The sequence below is a fragment of the Stegostoma tigrinum genome, chromosome 1, assembly GCF_030684315.1.
Source record: "Stegostoma tigrinum isolate sSteTig4 chromosome 1, sSteTig4.hap1, whole genome shotgun sequence".
NCBI classification, from domain to species: Eukaryota; Metazoa; Chordata; class Chondrichthyes; order Orectolobiformes; family Stegostomatidae; genus Stegostoma; species Stegostoma tigrinum.
In genome coordinates this window covers 151,368,082-151,385,810 of record NC_081354.1, presented here as the reverse complement: position 1 = coordinate 151,385,810, position 17,729 = coordinate 151,368,082, and the positions used below count along the sequence as shown (strand labels likewise).

The window sequence follows — 17,729 nt, the reverse complement described above, 5'->3', positions numbered from 1 at the left end:
CTTCAATTTGGAAGGAATTTGCCAGCCGCCATCTGAAGTACCTTACGTGATTCAGGCAATTTTTGTGTCAAAGGAACAAGACTGCTATTTTAGGTTGAAACTACCGGACCCTATACCCCACTCAGCCAATTTCTGTTCCCCTGTTAAAATTGGAACTCAACTGAGCAGCCATGTTGGTAATGTTTGTGGCCCAGAACACCATGAAATTAAAAACAAAGCATTGGAGATACTTGGAATGTCTTGCAGCATGTGTGGAGAGAGAAGCAGTGTTAATGAATGTTTTCAGTGACTTTTCTTTAGAACTGAAGGGAGCTGAGAACTGATGGTTTTTATACTGTTGACAAATGAGGAAGAGGAGTTAGTGCAACAAACGGTGAGGGTGCCCTGAGTAAAAGACAAAGGGAGTTTTAATGGTAGCAAAAAAGATTTTAAGATGCAAATACAATGATGGATGTGAGTAGCAGAAAATAGGTCAGCCCTGTTTACAGCAAATCCGTGCAAACAGGACATGATGACGGGGATATGGGATGTAATGAAAATTGAAAGTGATGTTTATGCTCTAATGTTGCTAAATTCAAGGTTGAGCTCTGAACTGTGGAAAGTGACGTGCTGTTGCTCTCATGAGTGTTGAAGTTTGCTGGAATATTTCAGTCAGAACCTCATCTTTCAGTTGATTGCCTTTTCAGTAAACAATCTTGCTCCATTTCCATCTTGGGCCTGCTTCAGTATGCCACCAAAGCTCAATGTAAGCTTCAGGAATGGCACCTCATTTTCTGCTTAGACCTTGGGCCTGTACCCCAGCTGCACAGCCTTCAGGACTCACTGACTTCAACAACTTCGGAGCTGAGACACTGTCCTCCTAGCTGATTGCAACAGCCCCCCACACCAGGTTTGCTCTCAGCATAACTGACCAATTTACATAACTAATAATAACACCTATTTTTCATACCAGCATTCCTTTACTACGGTTAGCCCTCCCTTTGTCTTTTGCCCCCGTCGCACATGGTGCCCTTCGCATTTTCTCATCCTCCTGTTTTGTAATGGCATAACATCTATCATTTCCCAGTCCCCTTCACTTCCATTGTAGAGTCATTGCACTCAACGCTTGTTCTTTTCTCTACAGATGTTTCCTGGCCAATTTGTTTTCCTTCAAGTGGGAAGCACAGCAGAGGTGGGATTGGGGGCAGGGAAGAGATACAGGTCCAAGGGGAGCCATTCTGGCTGTGACAGCACCCCCACTCCCCTCAGTGACAGCACCCCCTCAGAAAGAAGAAAGAAGGGTTGGCATGGTGGCTTGGTGGCTTAGTGGTTAGCACTGCTGCCTCACAGCGCCAAGGTCCTGGGTTCAGTTCCGCTCTTGGGTGATTATGTGGAGTTTGCACATTCTCCCCATGTCTGCATGGGTTTCCCCCGTGTGCCCCGGTTTCCTCCCACAGTACAAAGATGTGCGAGTTAGGTAGATTGGCCATGCTAAATTGCTCATAGTGTCTAAGGATGTGTAGGTTGGATAGATTAGCTGTGGAAAATACAGGCCCACAGGGATAGGATGGAGGTGGGTCTGGGTGGGATACTGTTCAGAGGGTAGGTGTTGATGAGCTGAATGGCCTGCTTTTACACTATATGATTCTGTGGCCTGCTAAATTTTTCCCTGCACTTCCTATTCTTAGTTCAGACCTCCAGCATCCACAGTATTTGGCTTTTATGTATCATTAATTACCTGTTTTATTAAAACAGTGTCATGGGATTTTCTAGCCATGTAAACTAGCAGACAGTGTCCTAATTTGATATCTCACTCGTGAGACGGAATACTTTATCATCCAGCATTTAAATCTCAAACTAGATTTTGTCTGGAAAAGGGTTGAAATGATAACCTTCTGAGTCATAACAGGGAGGACTGCCAAATGAGTCAAGCTGATAACTGGAAACATTCAGAAGAACATTGACCGCATTAGCATTGAATAAAATAAAAGCATGTTATTATTGATTTAATAGTTTATTAAATAGAGCCACAAATAAGTTGCAATGGAGTGTACCACAGATCTCTCAGAATGTTTTAACCTTTCCAAAAGATGGAGTATTGTAGATCGATCATACCACTGCGCATTAATTTTTATTTTAGACATTTTGTATCCTTTGTATTGGAATTTGGAAATTCAGAATGCAAAGCCCAGAAGAATTGAAAAATATTTTGTCATCATTCTGGCAATAGTAAGTTGTTCTACAACTGAATAAAAGATATTTAACTTTAAGTTGTAGGCCTGTGCTTCCTCTTTCCTAATTTCTATTTCTAATGTTTCCTGAACCTTAGTGACGTTTTTCCTTAATTTAACTCTCTCTGCCATGTTTACTCTGGTTCCCTTCATGTGTAAGAAATTAGTGAAGCTAGCACAGGAAAATCAGAATCTTGCAGAGTAAGACAAAGCACAACTTGGATACCATCCTTCCTCAGAATTTGTGCCGTTAATAGGTGAATAGAAAAAGAACATCAATTATTAGAAGTCCAAAATAAAGTATAAGACACCGGTAGTAAACAATAGGTCAAAGATATCTTGAGAGAGAAAAGAAGATGTTGATGTTTGAAGCTTTTTGTAACTGGTGATAGCTGTCCACTAATAAAGTGTGATGTGAAGCAATATAAACACCTCTAGAAGCCAGGGCCAGACAAAGCAAAATCTGTGAGTGAAAGGATAAGTTCATGTTCAAAACAGGATATTCTGTATCAGACTGAAAATGTTGACTTTTCTATTCTCTCCACAAGTGTTGTGTTTTCTGCATTTTTCTGTTCTTTCATATTTCCGGCATCTACAGGAGTTTGCTAATTGTTCACCAGTATTTGTTGCTATTGTCATTGCACAATAGCAGCAGTGTTTGCAAATTCAAATGACATTACTGGCTCCCACAGGACAGCTATGTTGGTATGATTGTAAATGATATTACTATGAGGCTGTGCCCTTGGTTCCTATTCTCTTCTGTTGGTTGGAAACATCATTTTCGCTTTCACTTTATCCAGTCCTCTGGGTATTCTGAGAGTTTCAATGAAACCCCTGTTCGTCCTTCTGAACTTCATCAAGAACAGACCTAGAGTCCTCAACTGCTACTCATATGACCAGCACTACTTAATTCTTGAAAACATCCTTTGGACCCCTCCAAAGCCAGCACATTCTTCCTTGGATACGGGGACACAAAACTGCTGACAATAATCCAAATGCAGTCTGATCAGAGCCTTAAACGGCCTCAATAGTACATCTCTGCTCTTCTTGAAATGAGTGCCAACATTGCATTTTCCTTCCTGACTGCTGACTGAAACTGCATGTTAACTTTAAAAGAATCCTGAGCTAGGACTTCCAAGTCTCTTTGCCCTTTTAAAGCCTTTCCCCATTTAGAAAATAGTTTGTGTTTTTATTCTTCCTACCAAAGTGCATAACCTCATACTTTGCCACATTGTATTCCATCTGCCACTGTTTCGCTCACTCTCCTAGCCTGCCCAAATCCTTCTAAAGCCTCCCCATTTTCTCAATCCTCAACACTACCTGCCCCTCCACCTATCTTTGTGTCATCTACAAACTTAGTAACAATACCATTAGTGCCTTCATTCAGATCATTAATGTATAATGTGAATATTTGTGGTAACAACACTGACCACTACAGAACTCTACTAGTCACTGGCAGTCATCCTGAAAAAGATCCCTTTTTCTCTACTCTCTGCCTTGTGGCAGTCAGCCAATCCTCTACCCATGCCATTTAATGGGCTTCCAAGGTCCTCCATGAGGTTAAAATGATGTGTGACATTAAATTGATTTTAAATTGATTAAATTCCTAACACGTTCTCAGCAGGAACAGGTGTACACTTTGTGCACTGTAATCCCAAAAGTGGGCATTTGTGCACCAATACATCCATATTTGTGCACTAAAGATGGCAATGGCCGAGTGATATTAGAGCTGGATCGTCAGTCCAGAGGACCAAGAACAACATAGAACAGTGCAGCACAGTACAGGCTCTTAACAAAGCTAATGGCTAACGCTTTCTTAAGGATCTGGGTTAGTAAGCCATTGTCGTTGCTGCTGGTGTTAGAACTCCAGACAGCAAAAGAATTCCACTCGGCCTGAATTGAGTAAGAGACCTCACAGGCCAGTATCCAGGAAAGCGCACACCATGGAAAGGGGTGGAGGTTAGATAGACCTTATGATTAGGGTTGAAGTTTGGCACAACAGCACGGGCTGAAGGGCCTATTTAGGAATAACACAGTGTGGAGCTGGAGGAACTTAGCAGGCCAAGCAGCATCAGAGGAGCAGGAAAGTTGACATTTCGGGTCTGGAGCCTTTGTTGTCTCTGACTCCAGCATCTACAGTTTTTACTACATCTGAGTGAGTTATAACCCTACTGTGAAGCCTCTTCCAAGGATGCTGACCTTGAAGAAGTTGTTCTCTCCCACCGCCCACCCCCCCCCCCCCCCCCCCCCCCCCCCCGACCTCCCCTCCCCCCGGAAAGACCTCAGCCATTTCTGAAGAAGAATCCCGACCCGAAACGTCAACTTTCCTGCTCGTCTGACGCTGCCTGGCCTGCTGTGTTCCTCCAACTCCATATTGTGTTAGTTCTGACTCCAACGTCTACAATTCTTACAATCTCAGAGTATATTTAGGCTTGTGATTAATTGCACAAAGATTTCAAGGCTTCAGCTTGTTTGCAGTTCCGTTGAAATGTGCTAGGTTTAGCAGAAACCATCACCAAAGCAGATTCTTATTGTTGAATTTTGATCTGAGCTAAGTTTGCTGTTTCTGCATTTTGAGCATACGCAGACTGGATGTGACACTTTGATCTGTTTGTTGATATCATGACATTACTATGGAGGAAATAGAAGAGTATGGCTGATGATTTCATGATGTTATCATCAATACATGCAGCTACCACAGAGTACAATACAGTTTGCTGAGCCTGGGAGGCTGGTGTCAGTTGGGAACCTTCGCTTTAAGAAAGCAAATTTTCTCAGCAGGCAATCTAATGGAGACAGGTTTTTGGTTCTTGCTACAGCAGCTCAAATCAATAAGTGGTTATAACTTTACATAACTCCAGCTTTGTATTTTATGAAGTTAATACTTTTTTGATAAGAATTATTAATATTGCATTCCCTGAAGAATTACACAGTTAAGTACTCCACAGTGTGTCTTGGGGATGATTGACAAATCACTTTGAGCCAAACTGTTTTATGTATTTTAATCTTTCCTTCCATTTATTAGAATGATCAGATCCTTGTTTTTCACAAAAGTAGGTTCTGTTAAGTTTGTCTTAACGTTAACTTTGTCTTCTTTCAAGTCAATTGAATATGGTCTGCAATGTCTGGATCTCTAAGGACAATATGGATAGTTAATGAAGGTGTTTTTGTTTAGGATACTTAGAATTATTCGTGGGGATTTCTATCAGATGGTCCCCTCGCTCCAATACCAACACCCCTTAATAGTTAAACAGCTTCTCCCTTCCCATCACCAGTATATTTTTAAACCATTAAACTCAACACATTAGAAGAAAATTAAAACAGCATGCAGTATTCTGAGGGTTGACAATTCCAAGTTGACAAGGTGCCCTGTAAATTAGGAGACTAAATGACTTAGAATGCTGCGTGGTTTGTTGGAGTTGCAGAATTGTGAAGGAGAAACTATCTCAACACGCTTGCACCTTTGATTACAAAATGGATGACATTTTGTCTGCTTCCAGTGGTAGCCCTTCAAGGTTTCAAAGAAATTTGTTTGAGATGTTCAAAATATTGACAGGCCAGGGTAGAGTGAATAGGGAGAAACAGTTTCAGTTTATGGAGGAGTTGAGCACCTCCAATCGGCGTCAGTGAAGTCCCTCATCCATGGATGCTTTGCATCCTCTAATGTATTTTCATCCTTCCTGCCGTTTAGTACCTGCATTTAAACACACTGATTCAATTGAAGTCAAAGTGTTTTTACATAGACCTATCAAACTTAGTTGCCTTTATACTTTGTCTCCATTTAGAAAGCCCATGATCACATATGCTTTATTAACTACTTTCCAAACCTGTACTGCAATCTTCAATAACTTGTGCATACACGGCCCAGTTCCATCTGCTGCTCCATCCCTGTTTGAATTATATGTTTTATTTTGTACCACCTATCCTTATTCTTCCTCCAAAATGTAACACTTCACACTTAGGATTTAAATAAGTGCTCACCAGATACTCCACAATCTGCTGCTTCCCTGGTGCTGACCTTATTCTACAGGGCAGTTAAATTTAAATTTGTTGTAAACTTTGAAGGACTTTGCGGTTAGTATTCCTCACTCAGTTTTAACCTTATCCTCTAGATCTGATTGATTAATTGAACACAGATTGTAATCATATATTGTAATGTTCAATTAGCTTTAGTTTTAATATTCATTCATTGATCTCATCTTCCCCATTGATTAATTTAAATTAGAAGTTTCAGTATATTCATTACATGTGACCCAATTCTACAATTTTCCTTATGCTCAGACCCAGTCTCTCCAGAGAGATGGCTTCCATTCACCAGTCATCCTTGCCCCTGCTTTTACACTGATCTCCTGCCAGCTGCCACTCATAGGGAGGAGACAACAGACTAGTGGCTCGGTGATTAATTCAAAAACTCAGCTAATGTTCTGAGGACATGGGTTTGAATACCGCCATGGCCCTTGGTGGAATTTGAATTCAATAAAAAAAATCTGAAGTTAAGAGTCTACTGATGACAATGAAATCATTGCCAATTGTTGGAAAAATCCGTCTAGCTCACTAATGTCCTGAAAAGGAAATCTGCCATCCTTGCCTCGTCTGGCCTACATGTGACTGCAGACTCATTGCAATGTGGCTGACTCTCAGTTGCTCTATGAGTTGGCCTAGCAGGCCATTCAGTTGTACCAAGTCTCAAAGAAATGAAACTAGACGGATTACCTGGCATCAACCTAGGCAGTGGAAAAGACAATGGCAGGAACAGCCTTTTGTACCCTGCAAAGTCCTTCTCACTAACGCCTGGGGGCTAGTGCCAAAATTGGGAGCGCTGTCTCACAGACCAGTCAAGCAACAGCCTGACATAGCCACAGCCATGGAATCATACCTTACAGACAATGTCCCAGGCACTACCATTAACCTGTCACGCTGCAGGACAGACTCAGCAGAGGTGGCAGCACAGTGGTACACAGGTGGGACGGACTTGTTCTTGGTGTTCTCAACATTGACTTCAGACCCCATGAAGTATCTTGGTCTCAGGGGGAGGCAATGGCCCAGTAGTATTGTCGCCGGACTGTTAATCCAGAGACCCAGATAATTTTCTGGGGACCCATGGCCGATGGTGGAATTTGAATGTGATAAAAATCTGAAGTTAAGAGTCTTAATGATGACCATGAATCCATTGACGATTGTTGGAAATACCCATCTGGTTCACTAATGTCCTTTACGGAAGAAACTGCTATCCTTACCTGGTCAGGCCAGCCTGTGACTCCAGATCCGCACCTATGTGGTCGACTCTTAACTGCCCTCTGGACAATTAGGAATGGGCAATAAATGCTGGCCAATTTGGTGAAATCTTCATCCAGTGAATTAAAAAAGGTTAAACCTGGGCAAAGAAGCCTCCTACTGATCACCACACACTGCCCTCCTGCAGCTGATAAATCGGTACTCCTCTGTGTTGAACGACACTTAAAGGAATCAGTGAGGGTGAGGACAGTTCAATATAAGTAAAAAAATTCAGTGGAGGGAGAGGGATCCGATAGCCACTATGTTTAGTGCAATAGAAGAGGCAAGCACAGGGGACAATAGAGGAGACATAGGAGGGGTTTGGATAACCGCAAATTTTTATCAAAGGGTAGGATGGGAAGCCAGCCAGTGGTGACTTAGATTGGCCAAATCTAGAGGTAATAAATAATGGTTTCAGCAACAGATGAGGGAGGCAAAGCTGCAAATGGAATTAGGCAGTTTTACTGATGGTACGAGTTTATGGTCAGAAACTTACCTTAGCATAAAACGTGGCAGTGTTTGTTAACAGGCTGGCTCAGTATCAGACTTGATGAAACCTGGAATCATGCTGAAATTTATTTCATAATTTAGGTTTGATCTTACAGATATGCAATTGTTTCCTTGTATCATTTTTTCCCCTATATTCTATTATGGGATATGGGCATCATTTGAAAAGCTACCATTTATTGCCCATCTCTCATTATTCTTGAACTGAGTAGCTCGCTAGGCTATTTTGAAGGGCAGTTAGAAGTCAACCACATTTCCATGTACCAGGAATCACGTCATCCAAACCAGTTCAAATTGAAAAATCAGTGGAGGGAGAGGGGTCCGATAGCCACAATGTTTAGTGCAACAGAGGAGGCAAGCACAGGGGACGATAGAGGAGACATAGGAGGTTTAGATAATCGCAAATTTTTATCAAAGGGTAGGATGGGAGACCAGCCAGTGGTCTCTTCCTGAAAGGGTATTTGTGAACTAAATGAGTTTGATAATAGCCATGATCCAGGTTATTGAGACTAGCTTTACATTACAGATTGATTAATTAAAGACAAATTCCACCAGCTACCATGGTTGGATTAGAACCTGTGTCCTCAGAGTATTATCCTGAGTTTCTAGATTCTTTGGTGTGACATTACTACTCTGCAAATATTTCTCAGTGACACCATTTGGGCTTACTATCATATTACTGATTCTTTTCATTTCTGGGTGATTTAAATCTTCAAAATTGTATTTAGAGGAGAGGGCTGAGGAGGGGGAAGGGAAGGGGGCTTCGCGCCCCAAGGTCTGATCACTAAATTGAATGTCATTATCCTTGCATTTTATAGGACAGGGTGCTGCATTAGAGCCTAGTAGCCAGGCTCCATATCTCTATTGGTCTCACTGTGCTCGGGTCAGTGGTGGGGTTACTGTGCTAAAGTTGAGGGCCCAGGCCAGCAGCAGCACGATGACCGGTGCTTTCTGTCATTGCCCTGTGGTCTTTCTCAGAGGGTTCCAGTGGAATGCCACTGTTGACAATGTAACAATTCAGTGCAGTGGAGGAAAGTTCTTGTTTCTGACAAAGTCAGAGTCTGACTTAAACTATGGTGAAAACTGTGAATAGGCCTGAAGGGATAGAAGTTAAAGATTTTTAAGATATCCTCAGGGCAACCACTATTGGCCAGCGTGTGGTGGTAACTGGACAAAAGGACTGAAATAAGATAAGATTGTGCTCCTGGTGCCAGCATTTACCTTCAGCAGACAGAAAGTGGTGACTAACTGATCCCATCAGGAAGCACAGTTTAATTTTGCACCAAGCCTATAAATGACCTTTGTCAGTATTTCATTGTACCTATCTTTTACATATTCTCTTACGCAGTTCACATTTGCAACTATTACGTGAAGTGCTTCTGGCCCTTGAGATAGTGGTACAGACTCTCCAGAGTCGGCGATTATTTTTGGCAATTTTTTTCCTAATATTGTTGAATATTGCTTTAATCTCCAGTTGTATTCTTGATCATCTTCAGATTTAGCATGCCATAATTGTACAAAAGTGCATTTGTTTCCCACAAACCAAATTGTAGTTGTTTATTGTTTTTATCAGATTTTTTTCCTTTTTTCTTCTGAAAAACTGAAATTGAAAACTAAGTGCAGTCTGCCAGCTGCCTTGCAATGAAATTATATATTTCCTTGTAGCTCTTCAACATCTGACTTTTTTGAAGAGTGTATCATGTTTGGTTCCGATTTCTGGTAATGTTGGAGAAACTCAGCAAATCCGGTACCATGTGTGGCAGAGAAATAAGAATTAATGTTCCATGTCTGGTTTGACTTTATCCAGGACAGAATTTCAATTCTGTGTGTTTGCACCTGAATGGACTGGTTTGCTAGCCTATGTGACAGGACAATTAAAAGTAAATCATTTTTCTGTGGTTTGGAGTCACATGTAGGCCGGATCCCATTTCCAAAAATAGACATTATTGAGCCAGATGGGATTTTGCAGTAATCAATGAGAGTTTCATGACACCACTATTAAGATGAGCTTTAAATAGCTGCTATAGTGGGATTTGAACCTAAATTCCCAGGACATTAGTTTGGGCCTCTGGATTACTGCTCCCCTCATACGACCACTATGCCACGGTTATGTCTGTTATGCTGTGGCAGTACAGCCTTGATCAGCTGAATCTTACTCCTGCCCCTCTATTCTCAATGTTCTGTACTTTTGAAGATATAATTCTCCTTACCTACAGCCTTAGCAAATTGCTGCATGATCCCAGATAATGAAGGCAGTAGCCTGGTTGACGTCCAATGTTTACCAGGACACCTTTAAGCAGACAGTATTTGATAACAAAAACAAAGTTGCAGGAAAAGCTCAGCAGATCTGGCAACATCTGTGAAGTATAAAACAGAGTTAATGTTTCGGGTCTGGTGACCCTTCCTCAGAACATACAGCATCCACAGTTCTTTTGGTTTTTATTTACTATTTGATAACATTCTGATGCAAGATTCCTGGCCAATATGTCTCCTTCCTTACCTACCAGCATTGAAGAGACTAATTCTAGTAGCACACTGCTCCTCTCGTTCATATTTGCTACATGAATGCAAAGTATAAATTAACCTGGAATCTTTCCACTTTGTATGGCACTTGATCTCCTTGCCTTCCCGTTATCTGATAACTCTGGAATTTTCATCATAGAATCCCTACAAAGCGGAAACAAGCCCTTTGGCCCAACAAGTCCACACCGACCCTCAGCATCCCACTCAGACCCGTACCCATAGAACCCATCTAATCTACACATCCTGAACACTAAGGGCAATTTATCATGGCCAGTCCACCTAGCCTGCACATCTTTGAACTGTGGCAGGAAACTGGAGCATCCAGATGAAACCCACACAGATGCAGGGAGAATGTGCAACCTCCACACAGACAGTCGCCTGAGGGTGGAATCGAACTCGGGTCCCTGGTGCTGTGAGGCAGCAGTGCTAACCACTGAGCTATTGTGCTGCCCATGCTGCTGAGACATCTCAGTTTAGTTGAGGAATTTGATGAAGCAAGCCAAAATGGTGGTTCTGCCAACATCAGTGTTTCAACTAAATAAGTATTCAATTAAAGAGAGCTGGTAACAGATCTGCCTTGCTCATTGACTTTTCAGCAATGAATAATTTATGGTGCTGTTTGGTTTCCAAGTACCAACATATCAATATGTAGGTGGATCTATTAGTCTGCCACCTTATCTTTCTGCATTTGGAGCAGATCATTAACCTGATTAATAATGAACAATGTGAATTTGCTGTTCCAGGCCAGTAATGTTAGTTTTTATTTGCTGCGAGCACTAAGTTCGTCACTTCTTTGGTTATATCATATTTGTCTCAAATAAATGAGATATTCATCTGGCAGGATGTGGGCAGCTGCTTTTGTCTGTAACTGGAAACTAGTGTTGGTGCTGAGTATTCAGACTGAGATGGTTCTTTGCAGGCAGTGCAATTTTTGGGACAGATTGGAGCAGGTTTGATGATGTGGTGTGAAGAATACAATGGGGTGTATATCACCAAAAATTAGCCAAGTGTCAATTTTTGGGAGTTTCATGGAGGATTTCCATCCAGCAAGTTCTCATGCAATTTTCTGTGCTCACCTCAATGTGTAGCATCACATTTATATCGTGCCACATGTATGATATCTTGTATTCACCACCAGCGGAAATGCTCGCCGCTGCTGTGCCCTTCCAGAGTTTCCGTCATGGGCTCCAGATTTAAAGGCCAGCTATCATCATGTCAAATGCTGCCAGCCATGAATAGCTTTTGACCGTATATGTAGTGGGAGGGAGGCGAAAAATAATTGCTTCAAGAGGCACATGAGCATAAATAGAAGCAACTTGGGATGGGTGACAAATGCTGGTACACCTAGTAATGCCCATATTACATGAATGGAATCAATTTTAAACTATAATGTTTGTGAATGCGTTGCCATTTTGTGTTATTACTTGTCTGATCAACTGTCACTGTTACTGCAGCTATGAAAATCAAGCTGCAGAAACCACCTGTTCTTATTGCCTTACCAGATCAGAACCCCATTTAATCAAGTTACTTTTTGCCTAATGCCCAGCATTGTAGACGGTCTTGTCATTTTTCACAGCAGAATATCTTGTCATTCTTCAGTGTGGGAGCCTTCAAACAGTTGAGAACATTAAATTTTATTGAACAACTGCTAAAGCAAAGAAAATAACCAATATAAATGCTGCAAATGTTGCAATTCTGACAATAAAATGGTGCTTCTTGTTTATGAACAGAAACAAATTTCAGTCAATAAATGATGACTTCACTCCACTGACACCTGTTCAAGTCGGATGTCAATCAATTCCTAGCTGGCTTGCGCCCAGCATTTTACCGCTCTATCATGGGGAAGGTGATGTTCCTCCTATTCAGTGTCCTCAGTGTTTGGTCATCTCTTCAAAGAATTCAGTAAGGTTTGTGAGGCATGATCTACCCCTCACAAATCCATGCTGACTATCACGAATCAAACTGTGCCTTTCCAAGGGATCGTAAATCCTATCTCTCAGAGCTCTTTCCAGTAATTTGCCCACTACTGACGTAAGACTAACTGGCCTGTAATTTCTGGTGTAATCCCTGTTCCCTTTTTTGAACAAGGGAATGACGTTTGCCTGTTTCCAATCTTCCAGCACTATACCTGTGGACAGTGAGGACAAAAAAATCATCGCCAAAGGTCCTGTGATCTCTTCCCTCGCTTCCCATTGAATCCTTGGATAAATCCCATTGGGCCTGGGAGACTTATCTATCTTCAAATTCCTCAAAATTCCTAGTACATCATTTTTACTAACATCAACCTCCTCTAGCCTGCCTGCCTGTTTCACAACGTCCTCTCCTACAACGAGGTCCCTCTCAGTTGTGAATACCGAAGATAAGTATTCATTAATGACCTCTCCTATCTCTTTAGGCACTGTGCACAAATTCCCTTCAGAATTGTTGATCAGCCGTACCTTTTTCTCTGGTCATTCTCTTGTTCTGCACGTACGTATAGAAAGCTTTGGAGTTTTCCTTGATCCTATCTGCCAAGGTTTTCTCCTGCCCCCTTATAGCTCTCCTAAGCCCTTTCTTCAGCTCCTTCCTGGATAACTTGTATCCCTCTAGAGCTTTTTCCGTTCCTTGTTTCCTAAACCTTACGTAAGAATCCTTCTTCCTCTTAACCAGTCGTTCGACCTCTCTCGAGAACCATTGCTCCCTCACTTGACTGCATCTTCTCTGCCTGCTAGAGACAAACATATCGAGCGCATGCAGTATGCATTCCTTAAACAATTTCCACATTTCTGTGGTGCTCTTCCCTGACAGCATCTGTTCCCAATTTATGGTACCCATTTCTTGCCTAACTGAATTGTAATTACCCTTCCCCCAATTGTAAACTTTACCCTGCTGTATGTACCTATCCTTATCCATGACTATCGTGAAAGAAACAGAGTTGTGATCACTATCGCCAAAATGCTGTCCTACCAACAGGTCTAGCACTTGGCCCGGTTCATTGCCAAGCACCAAATCCAAAGTGACCTCTCCTCGTGTTGGTCTATCTATGTACTGTGTCAGGAATCTTTCCTGAACGCATTGGACAAAATCCGCTCCACCTAAACTATTACAACTAAAAAGCCTCCAATCAATTTTTGGAAAGTTGAGGTCACCCATGACTACAACCCTGTGATTTCTGCACCTTTCCACTATCTGCCTCCCAATCTGCTCCTCCACTTCTCTGCAACTATTGGGGAGTCTGTATAAAAAAAAAACAACAAAGTGACTGTTCCTTTCTTGTTCCTCAACACCAACTGCCTCTGTAGACATATTATTCTCGAACTGCCTTTCTTGCCCTGACTAGCAATGTTACTCCCCCACCTCTTTTTCCACCCTCCCTATTTCTTTTAAAGCATCTAAATCCCGGAATTTCCAACAACCATTCCTCCCCCTGAGTTACCTAAGTTTCTGTAATGGCCACAGCATCGTAGTTCCATGTACCGACCCATGCTCTAAGTTCATCCGCTTTATTTCTGATACTTCTAGCTTTGAAGTACGCACATCTCAAACCATCTTGGTGTCTGCAATTACGCTCCATCGACCTCATTTCTTTATTAACAATCTCACTGCCTGTTGTGTCTGTTGGAAGGCCGAATACCTCATCCTCTGAATTACAAATCCAGTTCCCCACCCCCTACCAATCTAGTTTAAACCATCTCGTACAGCTCAAGCAAACCTCCCTCCCAGGATATTTGTGCCCTTCTGGTTCAGTTGCAAACTGTCCTTACTGTACAGGTCCCACCTTTCCTAGAATGTGCTCCAATTATCCACATAAAAGGCGCTGTATACTCTGTCCACCTTGCTTATAATGACGACCACTTTTTATTTCATTATATGTTTGCAATTTGGATGAGAGCAGAAGGAAACACAGGTCACGCTTCACAAAGTGACTTGAGACTCAGTGTGTTAATCTAAGTGATCCTACCCCCAGTGCCCAAGATCTGTGTTCCTTTCTGCCTTGCACTCTTTATTAACGCCATAAGTTCTGAGCTGCCAAATATTCCAACGTTTTTATTTAAGTCTCAACTCTCAACATTACTCCCCTGAGCCTAGTCTATCTACAGTTTAACCACGTCAAACACTGTGAAGCATTGCCCCTGGTTAAAGTCAGGTTGGTGGTGACTATCAGTGACCCCCGTACCAAATCCTGAAATAAGCCATATCCCCAAAGCTTTATTGTCTCTTACCAATGTATGTTGAGTTGTCTCTCAGCACAGTTATTGTTCCACAACATCCCAGGTCGCTGTTTCCAATCTTCACAACTGATTTGCCCACCACAGCACTGATCTCTAATAATCCACCTTGACTTTTGATAAATATATACCCAGGACTGACCAAGGCCCAAACCTCTGAGCAACTTAGAATGACAACCTTGATGGAAAAGTAATTAGGCCCCAATTGATATCTATGCTGCTCCCTGACCTATTTTCTCTCATTCCTGGGTGGGTTGCACTGCGTCTGCAGGGCCATCTGTGGCTTACCCCTGGAAGACAATAATATGGAATTCCTGACCCTGACTTCCCCTATCTTATTTCACTGCTAAATTCTTGAGTGGCAAAAAGGACATCTTTTCTCAACATGGGGAATCTCCTATTCTGTTCTTACATGTTTTCCCACATAATTTGCTGTTGGTCATACCGTTCAGTGGGTAGAAAGTTTCCACCTCATGTATTTGTTATAAAAAAGAGCATTGCATTTTTATTCTTTAAACTGTACATCTCACACTATCCTACCGAGAAAGTAGTTTGCTGTCAGATTTCTGCTAATGCCATTCTGCAGTTGGTCACTAGCATTGCAATTGTGTGTAGCAATGTTGGGTGATCTGGGATCTGTTCCCACATCCCAACCTTCTTTGCTCTTCCTTCACAAACATCATCTCTTTTCGCAGCTGAAACAAGAAATTTAACCTGTGAATTTCCAGGCACTGCAGGCAGGAATTTGATAGTATAGTACTGCTAGACCTCTGAGATTTCTTGAGGGCTGACACAGCCATGAGCCCAGAAAAGGCTTTGTTCAGTGAGGAACACAGCACAGTCCATGGCTTGTATGATGCTTGTTTTGGTGAATCAAGCAAAATCCATGAACAGCACTACTTGAATGAACTTCTACCCTAGTATGTGTATGTGGTTTTGTTGCAGTCATATTAACGTCACTGGCACACTTTTCAATACTTTATTAATTTTGTTCCATCAGTAAGCAAGTTTATGAATCGGTAAAAGTAGGATTGCAGGTGCAGCAGGTAGTTAAAAAAGCAAATCGAATTTTGTCTTCCGTTGCTAGAGGGATGAAGTCTAAAAACAGCGAGGCTATGCTGCAGCTGTATAGGGTCCTGGTGAGGCCATACCTGGAGTACTGTGCACAGTTTTATTTCTCCTTCCTTGAAAAGAGATATACTAGCAGCAAAGCGGGTGCAGAGGAGATTCACTTGGTTGATTCCAGAGTTGAGAGGGTTGGATTATGAGGAGAGACTGAGTAGGCTGGGATTATACTCATTGGAATTCAGAAGAATGGGGGGAGACCTTATAGAAACATATATGATTATGAAGGGAATAGACACGGTGGAGACAGGGAAGTTGTTTCCACTAGCAGATGACTCTAGGACTGGACGGCATCGCCTCAAAATAAAGGGAAGCAGCTGTAGGACTGAGGTCAGGCAGAACTTCTTCACCCAAAGGGTTGTGAATCTGTGGAATTCTCTGCCTAGTGAAGCGGTTGAAGATACCTCGCTGAATGTTTTTAAGGCAAGGCTAGTTAAATTTTTGAACAGTAAAGGAATTAAGGTAATGGTGAGCGGGCGGGTAAGTGGAGCTGAGTCTCAAAAAGATCAGCCATGATCTTATTAAATGGCAGGGCAGGCTTGAGGGGCCAGATGGCCTACTCCTGCTCCTAGTTCTTATGTTCTTAAGTATAACTCTGATATAAAACCTGGAACATATTAATTATTCTGTATTCAAGTTTAAAATGCTGATGTTGAACTCTCGTACATCGAGGGATTTATTTTCTGCATTGTTTTACCAAAACTCTTAAAGGAGAAAGAATATCTTTGAAACAACTACTAAACGGCTCCCTCAAGGCCTGGTTTTAACAAAGTAAAATATGTATATAGTATTTTTATATAAAACAATCAATATAACATTTAAAAATCCTGAGCTTTACTTCATCTTGGTGATTACAAATTAGTTAATTACGTAGTAAGGTGTGTGTAAATGTTTATGTAAATAGTTTAAAACTGTTGAAACATATTTCTTTTTTGAATAATGCAACATGGAAAGCTTGTATTTTGGTTTGGCAAAGCTAATGGGAAATTCTAGAATGTATGTTGTTGGATGAAGGCCTTGTTTTGAGAAGCCATTCAATAGATCTGCAAGTGCCAGTAACCAAGACCTTAGAGCACATTGTGTCAGTCAGGAAATTGCATGCAGCTAAAACATAATTTAATGAAGGTGAAGAAACAGTGTTTTGGGAAGGTTAAAGGTGTTAAAAATATTAACACCTAGTATTTGGAGTTTGAAAACAACAGATGTTTTCTGTCATGGAAAACAAAGTACCGTGGATATAAAAACTGAAAGTACTGGAGAAACTCAACAGGTCTGGCAGCATTTGTGAAAGAAGAAGCAGAAATAAAGTTTCAAGTCCGATATAACTTCTTCTGACTTCTTTGAAAGAAGAGTTGTATCAGGCTAAAGCCTTAGTTTCACTCACTGTAGAGGCTGCAGTGTTTGTTCAGCATTTTTTTGTTTTTATTTCTGATGCATCCTTCACTGCAGTGAATATACAAGGCGTAAAGTTACTAGACAGTTACTAGAGGTTTGTTTAAATACATGGAATTCTGATTATTGTTCTTTCTCAATCACCATTGCAACCTTAAAGTACATGTTTATTCTGTTGAATAGTTGCTCTTTCTTTGATAAGAAAATGCATTGTTCAAAAGATTAGTTTGGTTCTTGCTAGTTTCAAGGTGAAGATCAGTAGTGATGATATGATGTTTCCTTTTGATTACAGCAAATGAAGAAGCACCCATGCCGTCAATGTGAGAAATCCTTCAGCTCTTCGCATAGTCTCTGCCGGCACAATCGCATCAAGCATAAAGGCATCAGAAAAGTATACACATGCTGGTAAGTACGGTTGTTAAGTGGAACCCTTTTGCAGTGAACAGATGGTGCCTATCATGGAGGTGAAGAAATCCAAGAGTTTATCAGC

General features: G+C 41.5%; 1 protein-coding gene across 9 annotated transcripts in view; it reads left to right on the top strand.

The window, feature by feature from the left end:
- Positions 1-17,729, top strand: part of znf532 (zinc finger protein 532) — a 178,239-nt gene that overhangs the window by 137,628 nt on the left and 22,882 nt on the right. For all 9 annotated transcript variants that reach the window (XM_048534006.2, XM_048533999.2, XM_048533983.2 and 6 more), the window contains one exon: positions 17,532-17,644. In XM_048534006.2, coding sequence (XP_048389963.2) covers positions 17,532-17,644 — 113 coding nt within the window. The remainder of the gene's footprint in view (positions 1-17,531; positions 17,645-17,729) is intronic.